A 19,067-nucleotide genomic window follows, 5' to 3' on the forward strand; every position below is an offset into this window, starting at 1 on the left:
TACGCTCTTAGTTTACATGGCGAGGTTAAAAATCCCTCGTTAGTAACGGTGAGCAAGAACAGATTGGGGGTTTGAAGAAAAACAAACACAACTTCTTAGCGAATCACAAAAAGTGCTCATTTTATGAGGACAAAAGTAAAATTTTATGACAAACTTTTTATGAATTTTATTTCCATCCGTTATATTTTTGTTTTAAAAATATCTTTATTATTACGTTTTTTACTTAAAAATACTCTTTTGCTAACAAAATAACTCAAAAATATCCAATGAGAATCAGCCCCCTTTGGTCATGATTCTCACGTGTAATGTAGTCAATCTTGGACTTGATTTTCAACCCTTTTAATCATGCAAATCAACCTTTTCACATGTAAATATGTGTAGTACTTAGCTTACTCGTCGACACAATTTTCTCGTTTATTTTTAGATTTTTCTTTCACGATAAATGTTTTTTTAATTTTTCATTGAAGTCCAATAACGATAAATATGTGTAGCACTTAGCTTACTCATCCACGATAAGAAGATAATGCCAACACTTAAAGGTAACTTTTCATAGTGATTGTTAGAGTGTCTATATTGTATGAAATGGAGTGTTAGCAATCAAGAACTCATATGCTTAGAAGCAGAGGTGAACCCAGGGTGTGAAGATGATGGGTGCACCATTAATTAAGATTAATACATCTTAGTTAAAGCATGTCACTCAGTGCCGAATCTTGTGATAATTTTACAAAACATAGAAATATAAAATTAATGTACTAACATATAAATATTAATTAAATGACTTTCTACATAAAGTTTGCTTTGGAGAGTGCATGAAGTCGCAAGTTCGAACTAGATAGCCTCCTTGTTTTATTCAATATTTTTAAATTTTTAGATAAAAATGAAAAAAGAGAAACAACAAATGGGATTCAAAAACGAGGTCCCTCAGCTCGAAACGGAGATGTGCGCAACATTTAGAGCAGTGCACCCAATCAATTTTAGTGATTTAATTAATTCGCTTGATAAAATAAATGTCATATTTCAAGGTATATATATATAAACATAATATTTTTCAAAGTTAACGGGTGCACGTGCACCCACGCATGAACACATGGATCCGCCTCTATTTAGAAGATGAAAGTTGCGGAGATGAGGATGCTGAGATAGAGGTGCAGGCATACTATGAGAGATAAGATTAGGAATAAAGATATTTGCAACAAGATAGGAGAGGTCTCCATGCTGGACAAGATTAGGTAAGCGAAGTTGAGATGGTTTGAACATGTGATAATAGGAAAGGTAGAGTCATGCTGAAGAAGTCTTGGGGAGGTGATTAGACATGACATGACGCATATTGAACTTACCGAGAGCATAACTTTAAATAAGAGAGTTTGAACGTTGTGAATTAGGATAAAATGTTAGTTGGTAGTTGAATGTTATCTCGATTTTTTGCGGGATACACTTGGTGGTCGTACTTGAACCTTCTTTCTTACCAGTGGTACTAGCAATATTCACATAGTTTCTTGTTCTTCGGTTTGAATTATCACCTATATTTTTTGTGCTTTAGTTATCACATTATTTTGTTGTCATTGTTGTTCTTTCCTCTATATATTGTGTATTGCTCTCCATGTCACATTATTTTGTTATCGTTATTGATCTCATTTTTGTATTTTTCTCAGACTGTTTGGAATTGCTAATTAACTATATCTCTATCTCTACGAGGTAGGAATAAGTCCTACATATACTCTACATATCCTTTGCAGATTGTATTTATGGAATTACACATATGTTTTATTTTCTGTTGATCTAATCTAATTTCTAAAAAGATTGTTCTATTTTCCAAAAACAAATTTGCAATTTCCAGTAGACAATATCTTTTTTTTAATTAAGTTTTATTTTATTTGGCAATGATTGCATTGAATCATTTTAAATGAATTGAAAATTTAATGAACGTAAACAGTAACTTAACGAATAAAATTGATATTAAACAACTTTTAATGCGTAATTTCAGTTTTCTCTTCTCCATAAAAATTGTTGTGGCTAAAGGAATTTAAGTTACTTCTGGATTCTTTGGATGAAATTCATTAAAAATTGCAAATTAAGCAAGAAAAATGTAGATTAAAAACCCAAATCACTAATTATTATGTTTATTTCCTATTTGATGTCTGATAACTATATTGAACTCTGACTATGTCTGAATTTGTGACACTTAAAGCCTCACTCGATTTTTTTCATATTCAGTTCCAAAGTTCAAATATGAGATCTCTAATTAAGAAAGAAACAATCTCGTTAAATTATACCACGTCTTTTGATATATCAAATCACTATTACTACATTCCAATTGACCAGAAAGTGATGTGGTGATTGAAATCTCAAACTATACGTGACACATAACTAATCAACTTCTTTTTTTTAATTTTGGAACAAATGAATTTTCATATCTACTAGAAAAAGAAAAGAAAAAAGACCCCACCAGAGAGAAGTGAGAACCCACAGAAATTGTGCTTTCACATTACTACTCAGCTAATGATTTCAACAGCTTATTTATTTGGTATAGATTTTCAGACATTCAAATTAGAGGGGTTAAAAAATGGGACCTGTCGGTTATTTTATAAAAATAATATTTTTGGATTATAATAAATTTTTATTATTTTATTTGATATAAATAAAATTAGATTTTTTAAAATTTTATTAGTCGAAAAAGTATAAATTTATATAAGAATCTATAATTCTATTAAAATAAATCTAATAATCAATTCGATACAATTTAATTCGGTCATTTTTGAAAAGGCATTGACATGCCTAGCTCGAATGATTGTGTTCCAATTGAGCATCAAAAAACATAATAAAGTATTTTTATTAGACAATTTCAATAAAAATCAATTATGCGAATTTCTCAAGCATTCGGTACTTAAAACCTTGCTATATATATCAGACTCGTTGATTCTTTTATCTATTGGCAAGAAATGTTAAATTAATTTAACCACTGAAAAAACATTTATCCTAATAGAACTTATGTACAAAAATTATTCCCCAAATTGCATGTGGAGTGTTTTATTGATTAAGTTGCTATTCTAATTATAATTATTAACCATGTGGGCATTCTAGAGTACACTTTTTTTTTATTATTTCTTATTCGGTGTTCGAAGTTCACATTGGAGCCCTGATTAAATTTGAATTGCACATTATAGGGTCTATTTGGGAGTGACGTTCCCAACAAAATTTTCTTCATACCTAAAATTTGAATTCGAAACTTTTGATTAAGAATGAAGCAGTCCACCGCCGCATCAGAACTCATGTTGATTAGAGTATAGTTACATGCATGAGAGAACATGCAATTCAATTAAATTATATTAAATATAGAAGTATCCTTATTAGGTGTACCTTTCTGTCTTTTTTTGTGCTAATTAAAAAAACACAAAAGATATGTAGTGGATTATATTATTTTGTGCCAACCCATAGAAATCAGAAAGTAACAAAAATAAAATAGAGAGGCTTGAGCCAGCTTGTAATTCAGCTGCCTTTGGCTGAAGCTGTATAATTACCTCTCTTGCTTTCTTATTTTGTATTACTAAAAAAATATTGTACTCATTGTTCATAAACTGTTGTTGTCACATTAAAAAATACAGACTAAATTACTTCTGTTTTGTGGGAATTTCAAAAGTGTCCAATGATATTAAATTTTATGTTGCAATGTTAACTTACATTTTTTCTAAAATAACATATTCGAGAATTTCAGTGAGAATCATGAAATTTCAAAATAAATTTTTAATAAAAAGCAACATATCAGGTAATTTCTTTTCATATTTGATCCTTAGCTCCATCTATATATATATATATATAACTAAAATGATGTGGCATCTTTCTATGGTCAAAAGAAAGTATTTCTCTTTTTTTCTTTCTTTCTAATTTCTTTCAATTATTTTATTATAATAAAATTATCTCATTGATTCATTCAATTACACATATTCTACTCTTAACTAACACAGATCCATTCCTGTTTGCCATCATTTTAGGTTTTCACGCTCCTTGAGAAACTAGATAAGTTTTTATCATTGTACTCTAATTTAATATTCTCTTAAAGTCAAGTTTTCAATAAATCAACATTAATTATTTACTTTGATTAACTAATTTACCAATAAACATGAAATAATCACTTAATTTTTATGTTGGCAAATTTATATTTTCAAGACTAATAACTTTCAAAGGATAAAGTAGGAAGAATAATGTCATTTATGCATTGATTTTGTGAAATGATAAATACAAGACTATTATTTTTTAGTAAGGATGACATATAAATGAAAACGGAAGGAGTATTAATAATGTTCACTACTCCCTCATTTCTTTTTCTTTTTTTGACTTTTTTGATTTTTTCTCTCATTTTTTTCAGTTATCCCCCCTCCCCCTCCCCCCGCATTTCATCATAATCCTCAATTATTTGATGTACAAATTTATGACATTTAAAAATCACACTAATAAAAAAATATTTTGACTATATATGACTATAATTCTATTTTTATTTCTCTTTATAATTCCTTTAATCTTTTTGGATAAATTTTTTATTTGATGTTGCAAATTATCATAAAGATATTTATAATGAAAATTGTTAGATATATTTGCATATTTTGATTTTATAAGGTAAAATAATTTGATATACCTGATATGATTATAATTTTTTTATGTTGCAACATATATTTAATGTTATTTGTTTGGGTTCATCGTGATATGAATCATGACTTTTTTTAAAAAAAAGATTTATTGTTTTCTCTTTGCTTCATTGTGTAGTTTAGAGAGAATTTGATTACAGAAAAAAAGGTGGAAAGTAAGGAAGAAACAGATGTAAAAATAGAAATTGCTTTCGAAATGAAGGGGTATGATGATAATAGAAATTTGATAATATATTTGAGGCCTTTTTTTTTTAATTAATGTTTTAATTAGTAACATGGCCGAATCATAATTGACCACATATGAAAAATAATTCCGTAGAATCAAAACTTTTTTTCAGTTAACAAATAATGATAGGGATGAGTCTTTTCTCAAATGAAAATGACATAGATGACCAATGAGCCAAACTTTTAACGAATTACATAGGTAAACCTTTTTCATAAAGTTTGATAACATATATAAGCCTTTTTCCATTTCTAATAATCAAAATATAGTTTAATTCATAAAGAAATAGTGTATTAATATATAACTTTGTCGTCTTCAAGTTTTTAATTCTTTGCTATTGTTAGAAGTTCTCAAGTTTTTTTTCCAAATTTTAAAAACTATTACTACGGTTTATTGGGTTTGAAGTACTCTTCAAGCTTAATACTTAAAAAATTAAAAATATTCGCTTTGGACAAAAATAAATTTAATAAAATTATTTGTCTCTCAAAATCTACTTTCTCTACCAACAGAGAAATTAATGATCTTCTTTGAATCTTGATTCATTATTTACTTTTAAGAAAAGAGAAATTAATGATCTTCTTTGAATCTTGATTCATTATTTACTTTTAAGAAATGAATATTTAGTGTTTGTATTGAATTTTTTCCTTGATAAAATCATATCAAGTAATATGAACAAAAAATAATAATCTTGATTTAAAACATGACAGTAGCGTGTGTGTATATAAAGAGCATGGTAGGAGAACTTCATCGAAATACAAATTAATTTTAAAGATATTTCATCTGATTTGTAAAAATTAAGGAGAGTTGATTTAATTACTCTACTAAGAATATCAATTTGTGGAGAGTATAATATGAAAAAGTAAAATAAGTGTGTAAACGATTTATAACTCATGGTATATTTTGTTAAATATTTAAATATCTAAATTATATTTTAAATATGAATTATATAGGTATAATTTAAGACAATATATGATTAAATTCTATAAAAACAGAAAAAATATGATATTTGATTGAAAAACAATTGATTTTAATAAATATAAAGCTAAATTTAGACAAGACGACATGAAACAAATAAGAAGTATTCCAAATGAATATAGCAAGATAAAAATTATAAGATATTTTAAGAACATGGTCATTTGATCTCACTATAAAAAGATTTTCTAGAGGATTTAAACTAATTCAAAGAATTGTATATAAATATTTAAGGATTTCTTTTTTTAAAATAAAAAATTAAAACTTAGAAAAACAAGGAAGCTTAATTTCAATTTGACATAAAAGGGAAAATTTCACCTGATAAAAAAGAAGCATAACCAAATGAAGGTAGCTTTTACCCAAAATTCAAGTTTAAGAAAGTGAGAAAATAGAGTGTGAAGAGAAAAAAAATAAAGAAAGCCAGCTTATAGCTAAGCTCATCACTCTCACAGTCTTTCTCAGCTGTCTGTCGGTGACCCTTCTTCTTCTTCTTGCTAGCTCACACTCACACTTTCTCTCTCTAATTCACTTTTTTGTGTGTCTATTTATCTTCTTTCTTCTCTTTCTCTTCGCTTCTTTACTAAGAAACCTCTTTAATCAAATGCAATAACAAAGAGAACACAAGTATCTTCTCTTTTCCAGGTTTAACTCTTCTCTTTTTCAAGATTTTACTGATTTGTTTATAGTGTAAAGGTTCAATTTTTACCCATTTGTTAGATCTTTTAGTTGATTTTTTTTTGTGGAAGACTATGAATCTTGGTGAAATGTGAATGTGGGGTTTGGTTTTAGTGGAAAATTTCATCTGGGGTTTTGTTTTTTGAGGTAAAGATGTGAGCTTTGATGGTGTGTGATCTGGATCTTGTGTTTTCCTGGATTGGTGTTGTGGGGTTTATGGTGAATTTTGATCTGGATTGTGGGAATCTTAATAGGGAAATGATGTTTGATTCTGTATTGACTTGAATTTATTGCTGAATCTGGTCTTAGATTTATGTGATTTCCACATGTGAATTTTGGTTAGTGTTGCTTTGGACTAGTTAAGATATTCACTGCTGAAAAATAAGGTGGTTTAGTAATTCTAGTGGTACTATCATTCTTGGAAACTATGCTATTGTACAATATGATCTGTATCTTTTGTTAATGTATGATAAAGGTACTTCATTTTGTTAGTTTTGTGTTTTTTCTAGAAGTTCTGGAATAAGTGTCTTTTTACTGGTGCTTTGCAGGAGGCTGTGGGCTTTCTTCTGTGACTTGGGAGGTAGATCTGCCCTGAAGATCTCGAGATCACAACAAAGCTGGCGGCCACACTGGCTTGGAGGTTCCCTGCTGCCAATGGCAGCAGTCTTGCCACTAGTGATACGGTAAAGTTCCCTTTTTTAAAGAAAAAGAAACTGATTTGATTAATTTCCTCATATTTTATTTGATATGTGAGCTGTTGAACTATTTTACTCAAAGATCTGGAGATTCCCTTGCTGCATTTCACTCTACTTTGGTGTGTCTTAACTAGTAGTGTTCCATGTGCTATCTTAGTATTGGTGTACTTTGTTTTTCTTTGAAACTGTAATGCAGTTTATTCTCGAGTTTACGTGTTATAATTATTATTCTGTAGCTAAATCCAGGTGATTGCCATTGTTCCAATTCTTTTTTCCTTTGAAAATAGTAAACCTCGTGGAATGGGAGAGGAATGGGTTATTTTGCATTTCTTTTTGTCGGAGAAGCTTGCCGTATCATGTCAGCATTTTAAATTAAAAAAAGTTGCATCACTCACTCAATGCTGCAGCTCTAATGTATATTGCCGTGCTTCCATGGCTGAGAAAAAAATATAGATTTATTTACATACTTTGTTTTTTGATGATGTCAAAACTGGCTTGTGCTGTTGATGGTTAATTTCAACATCATATTCGTGCTATTTTCCTTCTTGAATGACATCAATGGATGCTGTGATTTTGCTAGACTGTTGCTCATTCCTCACCAATATCTATCAATTCTTTTCTTGTAACAGGATAGAAATGGGGATGCTAAACCTCATGAGATGGAGCCTCCAACTCCGCATTCATTTATGAAAACATCTTCAAGGTTAGTCTAAATAGGAGCTCATAATGATCTGATCTATGGTTTGTGTTTTACTCGATGAGAAGCATTTTAGTCTATAGTCAGGCGACACGGTTGTTTTTTTTGTGCTATAAGCATGGCTGCATGAGGATAATGAAAACAGACTTTTCCTTGCAAAACTCTTAACTGTTGCTCTCCTCTCTTCTCAGGGAATCTGTATCTGCAAATGCTGATACAGTTTCTTATACTTCACGAGTCCTCAATTAAACTCATCTTAGAGATTCTTTCTTTTTGTTTGAAAGAGTCCAATATTTTATCTCAATATAGAATCCATTTTTTGCAACTCCTACATGCATCAGTTGCACAAAACAGAAATCATGCATGAGCTTCTGTTTTATTCACCTTTTGTCCAGAGATAGCGTAGATTCTCCAAGATGCAAACTAGATTCACATAACAATCAGTATGGGGAATGTGGATTACGTTCTGCTTTGGACATTGCTGGTCTTTGCTGCTATGTTTTAAAACTGAAAATATTCAAACTGCAGTTGACCATATCCTGTCCTTTGTTTTCTGTTGTAAGATACTAATTTGTTGGAAGTTGTTACCAGTAAGAAAAGCAGCAATAGAACAAAATTTGTAACACTCCCTCTATCCCAAAATAAATCTCACTTTAGCAAAAGTATTTTTGCCCAAAAATAAGCGTCATTTTAGGAATTCAAGACGAAAATAGTAAGTTTTTCCAACTATACCCTTATACTTCATCTTGATCTAGTCTTAATGGACGTGTTTATTGCTAAAGTGACACTTATTTTGGGATAGAGAGAGTATCATTTAAAATGATGCAGTCTTTTCTAACTTCATGTGGCCTGCATTAGCATTTTACGTCATGATATTCATGGCTGGTTTAGACTACAAACAAATCCTGAAAGGACGTTTTGCTATTAAATTGTGCAGAGATCGTAGTAGCATGGAGGATCCAGATGGGACATTAGCAAGTGTTGCACAATGCATTGAGCAATTACGGCAGAATTCCTCATCCATGCAAGAAAAAGAAAATTCACTTAAGCAATTGCTGGAGCTTATTGATACACGAGAAAACGCATTTAGTGCTGTTGGCTCACATTCACAAGCTGTTCCAGTACTTGTTTCTTTACTTCGTTCTGGATCACTTGGGGTAAAGATGCAGGCTGCTACAGTTTTGGGTTCTCTGTGTAAAGAGAATGAACTGCGAGTGAAAGTGCTACTAGGAGGCTGCATACCGCCTCTCCTTGGTCTTCTCAAGTCAAGCTCAGCCGAAAGTCAGATTGCATCAGCAAAAACTATATATGCTGTGTCTCAAGGTGGTGCAAAAGATCATGTTGGCTCAAAAATATTTTCAACTGAAGGAGTTGTGCCAGTATTATGGGAGCAATTAAAAAAGGGACTAAAAGCTGGAAATATAGTTGACGACTTACTAACAGGAGCTTTAAAAAACCTCTCAACCAGCACTGAGGGCTTCTGGTCTGCAACAGTACAAGCTGGAGGAGTGGATATACTTGTTAAACTACTGAATAATGGACAGCCAAGTACTCAGGCAAATGTCTGCTTTCTCCTTGCTTGTATGATGATGGAGGATTCTTCTGTTTGTTCAAGAGTCTTAGCTGCAGAGGCCACCAAGCAACTTCTTAAACTACTTGGACCTGGCAATGAAGCCTCAGTTAGAGCAGAAGCTGCAGGCGCTCTTAAATCTCTTTCTGCCCAAAGCAAAGATTCCAGGAAGGAAATAGCAAATTGTAATGGTATTCCTGCTTTGATAAATGCTACCATAGCTCCTTCAAAAGAATTCATGCAGGGTGAGTACGCCCAAGCTTTGCAGGAGCATGCAATGTGTGCGCTTGCAAATATTTCTGGAGGTTTGTCATATGTCATTTCAAGTCTTGGTCAAAGCCTTGAATCTTGCACCTCACCTGCACAAGTAGCTGATACATTGGGGGCTTTAGCTTCAGCTCTCATGATATATGATAGCAAAGCAGAAAATTCAAGAGCATCAGATCCTTTGGAAGTGGAAGAAACACTGGTTAAGCAATTTAAGGCCCGCTTACCCTTTCTAGTGCAGGAGCGTACTATTGAAGCACTTGCCAGTTTGTATGGGAATTCTGTACTGTCTAGCAAACTTGTGAATTCTGATGCAAAACGCCTATTGGTTGGTTTGATCACAATGGCCACAAATGAAGTTCAGGATGAGTTGATAAGGTCACTTCTCTTTCTATGCAAAAATGAAGGTAGCTTATGGCATGCACTACAAGGTCGTGAGGGAATTCAGCTATTAATCTCTCTTCTTGGACTCTCATCAGAGCAGCAACAGGAGTGTGCTGTTGCTCTTCTTTGTCTTCTATCCAATGAAAATGATGAAAGTAAGTGGGCCATTACAGCAGCTGGTGGCATACCTCCACTTGTTCAAATTCTGGAAACTGGGTCTGCCAAAGCTAAGGAAGATGCAGCAACTATCCTTGGAAACCTCTGTAATCACAGTGAAGATATCCGTGCTTGTGTTGAAAGTGCTGATGCTGTTCCTGCTTTATTGTGGCTTCTGAAGAATGGTAGCTCCAACGGGAAGGAAATTGCTGCCAAGACACTGAACCATTTGATTCACAAATCAGATACTGCAACAATTAGTCAACTCACTGCACTATTAACTAGTGATCTTCCGGAGTCCAAAATTTATGTCTTGGATGCATTGAAAAGTTTGCTCTCTGTGGCCTCTCTGAGCGATATGTTGCGTGAAGGCAGTGCAGCAAATGATGCAGTTGAGACGATGATAAAGATATTAAGCTCTACCAAGGAAGAGACTCAGGCTAAGTCTTCTTCAGCTCTTGCTGCAATTTTCCATCTCAGGAAGGACCTGCGAGAAAGTACCCTTGCTGTGAAGACTTTGTGGTCACTTGTGAAGCTTCTGAATGCTGAACCTGAATCCATCTTAGTGGACACGTCACGCTGCCTTGCTGCAATATTTCTCTCTATTAGAGAAAGCCGTGACATTGCAGCAATTGCTAGAGATGCATTGCCTTCATTAATGGTGCTTGCAAAGTCCTCAGTTTTACAAGTTGCAGAGCAAGCAGTATGTGCTTTGGCCAATCTTCTTTTGGATCCCGAGGTGTCTGAGAAAGCAGTTCCTGAAGAAATTATCTTGCCTGCTACTAGAGTTCTTCGTGAAGGCACAACTGGTGGAAGGACCCATGCCGCAGCAGCAATTGCTCGTCTTCTTCAATTTAGTGAGGTTAATCCTGCCTTGACTGATTGCGTTAACCGTTGTGGAACAGTTCTTGCATTAATTTCTTTCCTGGAATCAACTGGAAGCGACTCTGTTGCTATATCAGAAGCTTTAGATGCACTTTGTTTCCTCTCAAGGCTGGAAGGAGCTAGTGGTATCAAACCTGCATGGGCAGTTCTAGCTGAATATCCAAATAGCATAAGTCCTGTGGTTTCATGCATTGCTGATGCCTCATCGGTGTTGCAAGACAAAGCTATTGAAATATTGTCTAGACTCTGCCAAGCTCAGCCCACTGTTCTTGGCGATGCTATCGCTTGTGCCTATGGATGCATTTCTTCAGTTGCAAGAAGGGTAATCTGTTCCTCCAATGCTATGGTTAAAATAGGAGGAAGTGCACTTCTTGTTTGCGCTGCAAAAGTGAATCATCAGAGAGTGGTGGAAGATCTAAATGAATCAAAGTCTTGTGTTCCACTCATTCAATCTTTTGTTGGGATGCTAAATGCTTCAGAGTCTCTACATTTGGAAGACCAGGGGGATAAGATTGCAATAAGCATCTCCAGGAATGCCGAAGAAGCATCAAGAAAGGATGAGGTGAAGAAAAGTACTTTGGTTGTTTCGGGGGTCAATATAGCTATATGGCTACTTTCTGCTCTTGCAAGTCATGATGATACAAGTAAAGCTGAGATTATGGAGGCTGGTGCAATTGAAGTTCTTACTGAGAGAATCTCACAATCTTTTACACAGTTTACACAGGTAAGCACTTTTAAGTGTTCCCTTTCTGTGATAGAACCACATCTAACCCAAGACTCTTGATTTTGTTCTATTATATATCTTGTGCCGAAGTAGTATATGACCTTTCTTATTAACGTTTACAGATTGATTTCAAGGAGGATAGCAGCATATGGATTTGTGGATTGCTTCTGGCTATCTTATTTCAAGATAGAGACATCATACGTGCAAACGGAACAATGAAAGCCATACCTGTGTTAGCTAATCTGCTGAAGTCAGAAGAGTCAGCAAACAGGTATTTTGCTGCACAAGCTGTAGCAAGCCTTGTCTGTAATGGTAGCAGGGGAACTCTGCTGTCTGTTGCAAATTCAGGAGCGCCATCCGGACTCATAACATTGCTTGGTTGTGCTGATGAGGATATAAAGGACCTTGTGGCACTATCAGAGGAATTTGCGTTGGTCCGTAACCCAGATGAAGTTGCACTTGAGAGATTGTTTAGGGTGGATGATATTAGGGTTGGTGCAACTTCTAGGAAAGCTATACCAGCCCTTGTTGACTTGCTAAAACCTATCCCTGATCGTCCCGGTGCACCTTTTCTAGCTCTTGGACTTCTGATTCAGCTTGCCAGAGATTGTCCTTCAAATAAGATTGTTATGGTTGAATCTGGGGCTCTGGAAGCACTGACTAAATACCTTTCACTTGGTCCACAAGATGCAACTGAGGAGGCTGCCACTGATTTGTTAGGTATCCTATTTACTACTGCTGAAATATGCAGACACGAATCTGCTTTTGGTGCTGTTGGTCAGCTAATTGCAGTTTTACGTCTTGGTGGAAGAGGGGCAAGGTATAGTGCTGCCAAAGCCTTGGAAAACCTGTTCTCAGCAGATCACATAAGGAATGCAGAATCAGCTAGACAGTCTGTTCAGCCTTTGGTTGAGATTCTGAATACTGGTCTGGAGAGGGAGCAGCATGCAGCCATTGCTGCATTAGTTAGGCTTCTCAGTGAGAATCCTTCAAAAGCTCTTGCGGTTGCAGATGTCGAGATGAATGCAGTGGATGTTCTTTGCCGAATTCTTGCATCAAGCTGCTCAATGGAGCTGAAGGGTGATGCTGCCGAGTTGTGTTCTGTTTTGTTTGGAAATACAAGAATAAGGTCTACAATGGCTGCAGCTAGATGTGTGGAGCCTTTGGTTTCTCTTCTTGTTACTGAATTTAGTCCTGCTCATCATTCTGTTGTTCGTGCATTAGATAAACTAGTGGACGACGAACAGCTGGCTGAACTAGTTGCAGCACATGGTGCAGTCATTCCCCTTGTTGGCCTTCTTTATGGACGAAATTATTTACTTCATGAAGCTATTTCTAGAGCTCTTGTGAAGTTGGGGAAAGACAGGCCTTCCTGTAAGATGGAAATGGTCAAGGCTGGAGTTATTGAGAGTGTGCTTGACATTCTGCATGAAGCACCAGATTTCCTTTGTGCTGCATTTGCTGAATTGCTCAGAATACTGACAAATAATGCTACCATTGCTAAGGGACCATCTGCTGCAAAGGTGGTAGAGCCACTTTTTGTATTGCTGATGAGACCAGAGTTTGGACCTGATGGGCAACACAGCACGCTTCAGGTCCTTGTGAATATCCTAGAGCATCCGCAGTGCCGATCTGATTATACCTTGACATCACACCAAGCTATAGAACCTCTTATTCCCTTACTTGATTCTCCCGCTTCTGCCGTGCAACAACTGGCTGCTGAGCTTCTGTCTCACCTGCTTTTAGAAGAGCACCTGCAGAAGGACCCAGTTATCCAGCAAGTGATTGGTCCCCTGGTACGGGTTCTTGGTTCTGGTATACCCATTTTGCAGCAGAGAGCTGTGAAGGCCTTAGTCTGTATTGCACTTACTTGGCCAAATGAAATTGCAAAAGAAGGTGGCGTTAATGAACTGTCTAAAGTAATAATGAATGCTGACCCTTCACTCCCTCATGCCTTGTGGGAGTCAGCTGCTGTAGTATTATCCAGTATTCTACAATTTAGCTCTGAGTTTTTTCTGGAAGTACCTGTTGTAGTGTTGGTAAGATTGCTTCGCTCTGGCTCTGAAGGCACAGTTCTTGGTGCATTAAATGCTCTTCTTGTGTTGGAGACTGATGACTCCACCAGTGCTGGAGCTATGGCTGAAAGTGGGGCGATCGAGTCTCTCTTAGAACTTCTCAGATGCCACCTTTGTGAGGAAACTGCTGCAAGACTCCTTGAGGTCTTACTGAACAATGTGAAGATTAGAGAAACAAAAGCCACCAAGTCAGCAATTGTGCCCTTGTCACAGTATCTTTTGGATCCGCAGACACAAGGGCAACAAGCAAGATTACTGGCAACTCTTGCTCTTGGCGACCTATTCCAGAATGAGGCTCTTGCTCGAAGCAGTGATGCTGTTTCAGCTTGCCGGGCATTGGTGAATCTGCTTGAAGATCAACCTACTGAAGAAATGAAAGTTGTCGCTATATGTGCCTTACAGAACCTTGTTATGTATAGCAGATCAAATAAGAGAGCAGTTGCGGAAGCTGGTGGTGTCCAGGTTGTGTTAGATCTGATTGGTTCAAGTGAGACAGATACATCAGTACAGGCAGCAATGTTCGTCAAGCTTCTCTTTTCCAATAACACCATTCAAGAGTATGCTTCAAGTGAAACTGTCAGGGCTATCACTGGTAAACTTTCCTTTCCCTGTTATCTATTGTTACAGAGTTATCTGTATTGAAACTACAGAAGACAAATGAGATAAAAACTGACTGAAAAAAGATAAACTGGCTAGTTCTCATTATTTAACTAAGAAATCCAATTGTTGGATTAAATAAAACAAAAGAAATCATTTCTAATTTACAAGATACGATCTGTCTAGAATTTGTACGAGTGTAATATGCGGCTAACTATATTTTCTTTTACATTTCATATATTAAAATTAGTGTCTCCAAAATAGAAGATTTCATAAAATGATGGTGGATTCTCCCCATTATTCTTGATCCAGGTTGGTTAATATTAAAGAACAGTTTAGATGATGTGTTATTGTGTCCAAAAAGTTAATTAACTTTACTATTAAAAGTTTATGTGCAAATGGAGTCAATTCTTGTTAGTGCTAATAGCTTATAAATTTAATTGATTTCCTGTCTTTGTAGCTGCAATTGAGAAAGATTTATGGGCCTCGGGAACTGTAAATGAGGAGTACCTCAAGGCTCTGAATGCACTATTTGGAAACTTCCCCCGTCTAAGGGCTACTGAACCTGCAACCCTGAGTATTCCACATTTAGTGACATCCCTGAAGACTGGTTCCGAGGCAACTCAAGAAGCTGCTTTGGATGCTCTGTTTTTTCTCCGCCAAGCTTGGTCAGCATGTCCTGCTGAAGTTTCTCGGGCACAATCAATTGCTGCTGCAGATGCCATTCCATTGTTGCAGTATCTGATACAATCTGGCCCCCCTCGGTTTCAGGAGAAGTCAGAATTTTTACTGCAATGTTTGCCTGGGACTCTGGTGGTAATAATAAAGCGAGGGAACAACATGAGACAATCGGTTGGAAATCCAAGCGTTTTTTGCAAGCTTACCCTTGGAAATACTCCACCTCGCCAAACAAAGGTACTTTCCATTTTCATTTCAAGTACAGTACTATTTCTCATTGTTATGTGGGGTTGGAACCCGTTTTGTGCAGTGTTGACCAAACACTAATTTATAAAGAACTTTTACTTTGTGTGCTGGGGCGGGGAGGAGGGAGTGAGGCACTCTAAATTGCAAACTTGTAAATTAAGTAGAACAAGATGGCTCTAGAAAACAAAGTAGGGATCTGTTTACTAAAGGAAGAGATTGGGGTTCGAGTTACCAAGAGAGCAAAGTGGGAAAGGGCCATTCTTGGCGCCTGGGAAGCGGGGGGTTGAGTTTACCTTGTCTACTTCAATTAATGCATTGGAAAAATTGGTTATGTTTGATTCAACAGTGATTGGTAATCAAAACTTGTACTTCTCCAACAACAAAATAATTAAGTTGAACTTCTTTGGTACACTCAATATGCATAGATCTTTTCTTGCTACTCCCTTCACACCCTCATATGGTTCACAATTCCTTGTTTTTCTCCTGTCAGGTTGTTTCAACTGGTCCTAATCCAGAGTTCGATGAGAGCTTTTCATGGTCCTTTGAAAGTCCTCCTAAAGGCCAGAAGCTCCATATTTCATGCAAGAATAAGAGCAAAATGGGGAAGGTAAGAGGATACAAGCTATTCTCCTGTTACTATTACAATTAACGGGACACACTGAACATTTTACTAAAATATGCTTCTTAACTTCCCTCATTTCTTGACTTCTGCTAAATTCATTCCAATTTAATGACAGAGTTCATTCGGGAAGGTCACGATCCAGATTGACCGCGTAGTTATGCTGGGTGCAGTCGCTGGGGAGTACACCTTGTTGCCTGAGAGCAAAAGCGGACCCTCAAGGAATTTGGAAATAGAATTCCAATGGTCCAATAAGCAGCAAATGGAATAAGGTTGTTCCTCAAACTGCATTTTAGGGGTATAGGAACAAATGTTTGGAACTTTTTTCGGTTTTCTGTTTCCTTTCTTCCTATTTAATTATAAGGTGAATGTATATAGTGTCTGGTATAGGTGTTACTACTCTTTGATCATATTTAGTTGTTGTAACGGCTGTGGTCAATGTATTCTTTTGTAACTTGAGTCACTTTAGTATCATTAAGGAAGGGACATGGATTCATGGTTTGCTTCCTTTGTATTTTTTGTATTCATATGTTGTTTGATGAAAGAAAACAGTGTTTTTGGTTTGGACTGCCTTAGTAGAGGATATGTATTGTGATTAATAACTTCCCATTGTTACTTATTGTTATGTGAGAATTCAGTCTGTCGTATGCACTTTGTTTTGAATATCAATCACCTCTTCTTCCTTAAAAGATAACTGTATATTGCTGTTTATTTTACCAATTTTTAGAATGAAATTAGGACTATAGTTGTTGAAATCAGTTCAGAAATAATTTGATCAAGAAACAGCAGATGCTATAAAATCAAGGACACTAATTTAGACTGCAAAATTTGAGATAAATAAGTGGCTTCATTTACCAATGAGGGTTGTGGTAGACTGGTAAATATTCTACTGAGTTAGAGGTCTTGTGTTTGAGTCCTCGGCTACAGAGTCGTCTTTGTAAGGAGCGCTTAACCTCCAATGTGGGACTTTTTTATGCAAATCTAGATTTAGTTATGCTTCAATGTGTGCTTGTATACCAGTAGGCTATTACTACGCACCGGAGACCTTCGGCCTCACGTATCACTTGAATCGGCGAACAATTGAACCCTTGGGACCTTCTTCAACCCCAGGATGTGATGAGTCGACATTGAGGTGCCAAACAACTCTGTCGATAAGAGCTTTTGGGAGTCAGCAGCCTGTTATCCCCGGCATACCTTTGATCCGTTGAGTGGCTTCATTTAATTGCCCTCTTAACTAATAAATAAAATAAAATTAGAGTAAACTCCTTTGCATGTGAAAATGTTCCTTTGATGCTTCATATTGGTCAGTGGCATAGTGAAGGAAGGAGTAAAAGAAATTCAATAAGTTTATCATAGAATTTGAGAGAACCCAACAAAAGACTAGACTTGGATTTTTGTAGATACAATTTTTATATGAGATATACACATTATATACATTTTATCAGTACCTAGTGTATCCACTGTAATTCTTCACGGCCATTTTTAAAAATATATATAAGGATAAATCACATAAATATGCTATATTAAAAAAATATTTACCATCTATAGCAATATAATTTTTCTAACTAAATATAATAGTTTTTTGAAATTAAAAAATTGTACAGTCTATATTCGCTTTGCCTCTTTCTCTGCACTTTTTTTTCTCTTCTTCCTCTGCTTCTTTTTATTTTCTTCTTCGTCTCTTTTTGTGTCATTATATATCTTCCTCCTCTTCTTCTTCTTTCAAATTTCCATCTAAAGAACTCCTCTAATCAGTTTTACCCATAATTTGCAATTTTCACCCAAAAATACGATGATAAAAGGAATAAAAAGACCGAAAATTTGTACAAAATTAAGTTTTCAAGCAGAAATTTCAAATATCTAAAATTAAAACAACAAAAGTTCACCATTGATGGTTATTATAAAGCTTCAAATTTTGAATTCATTATTTGAATTTTATGAATTTGTGATTAGTTTCCATTCATAATTAATTCAACTTTAATATGTGTGTAATACTTTTTAATTCAAGTTTAATTCATTTGGTAGTTTATTATGTTTCTTCATTTCTTACGATTAAATTACTTGTCTAATTAATTATTGATACAAGTTTTATTTAGTCTACGAATCATTGACTGCTCTTTTGTTTGTATTAGATATGTTTCATAATTGTACTAAAATCATGAACAATACATTTAAAATACAAATTGCGAATTTCACTCCCCTTTTAATGATATCAACTAAAATAATTTAGGTGACACACTTATATTACATTTTTAATACATATTGCAAACATCACTCATGTTCTTAGTGACACAAACCAAAAATAATTTACAAGACACATAAAATACTTGTTTTATTCATGAATAATACAAGTTTAATTCAATCTATAGATTATTGTCTTGTCTTTCGTTACTTACACTTTTCATTCATTCTTAATTCTCTCTTCTAATTCAATTTTAATTTTGTATAATACATTTTTAATGTAAATTTAATTGTATAATACTTTCATTAGTTACGTTTTTTTATTCATGCTTAATTCTCTCTTCTAATTCAACTTTAATATTTGTGTAATACACTTTCAATACAAGTTTAATTCATTTTCAGTTTATTGATTTATTTGTTACGATTGGATTACTTGTTTAATTCATTATTGATACAAATTTTATTCAATTTATAGATAATAAAATGTTCTTTCGTTTGCTACATCATTGATCAGCCAAGGATTGGAGAGATCGAAAAAGAGCTCATAAAAAAGTTTGTAGAGAGAAGGAAAGGAAGAAAGAGTGCGAGAGAGAGAGAAAAAGAGCGAGAGAAACACAATTTAATAAAATACATTGTATTGTTATATATTGCTATAAATAGTAATAATTAAAGAGTACATTTAAAATAAGTAATTATTTTTTAAAAGGGATCCACTCAAGTAATTAACCCTATATAGATAATTTGTATGATAAACCTATGAGCAATATACAAAGTATATAATGT

The 19,067-nt window shown here is 34.7% G+C and overlaps 1 protein-coding gene across 1 annotated transcript; it reads left to right on the plus strand.

Annotated features, from left to right (window-relative positions):
• The first annotated feature begins 6,326 nt into the window (after nucleotides 1-6,326).
• On the plus strand, nucleotides 6,327-16,670 carry LOC125855211 (protein CELLULOSE SYNTHASE INTERACTIVE 1). The gene is made up of 8 exons (XM_049534904.1): nucleotides 6,327-6,477; nucleotides 7,059-7,193; nucleotides 7,835-7,908; nucleotides 8,840-11,888; nucleotides 12,011-14,555; nucleotides 15,021-15,475; nucleotides 15,975-16,091; nucleotides 16,222-16,670. The coding sequence occupies exons 3-8, from the start codon at nucleotides 7,865-7,867 to the stop codon at nucleotides 16,372-16,374; spliced, it is 6,363 nt and encodes a 2,120-aa protein (XP_049390861.1). The 5' UTR covers nucleotides 6,327-6,477; nucleotides 7,059-7,193; nucleotides 7,835-7,864; the 3' UTR covers nucleotides 16,375-16,670.
• The last annotated feature ends 2,397 nt before the right edge of the window (nucleotides 16,671-19,067 follow it).

Source organism: Solanum stenotomum, chromosome 2 (genome assembly GCF_019186545.1).
Source record: "Solanum stenotomum isolate F172 chromosome 2, ASM1918654v1, whole genome shotgun sequence".
Classification (NCBI taxonomy): domain Eukaryota; kingdom Viridiplantae; phylum Streptophyta; class Magnoliopsida; order Solanales; family Solanaceae; genus Solanum; species Solanum stenotomum.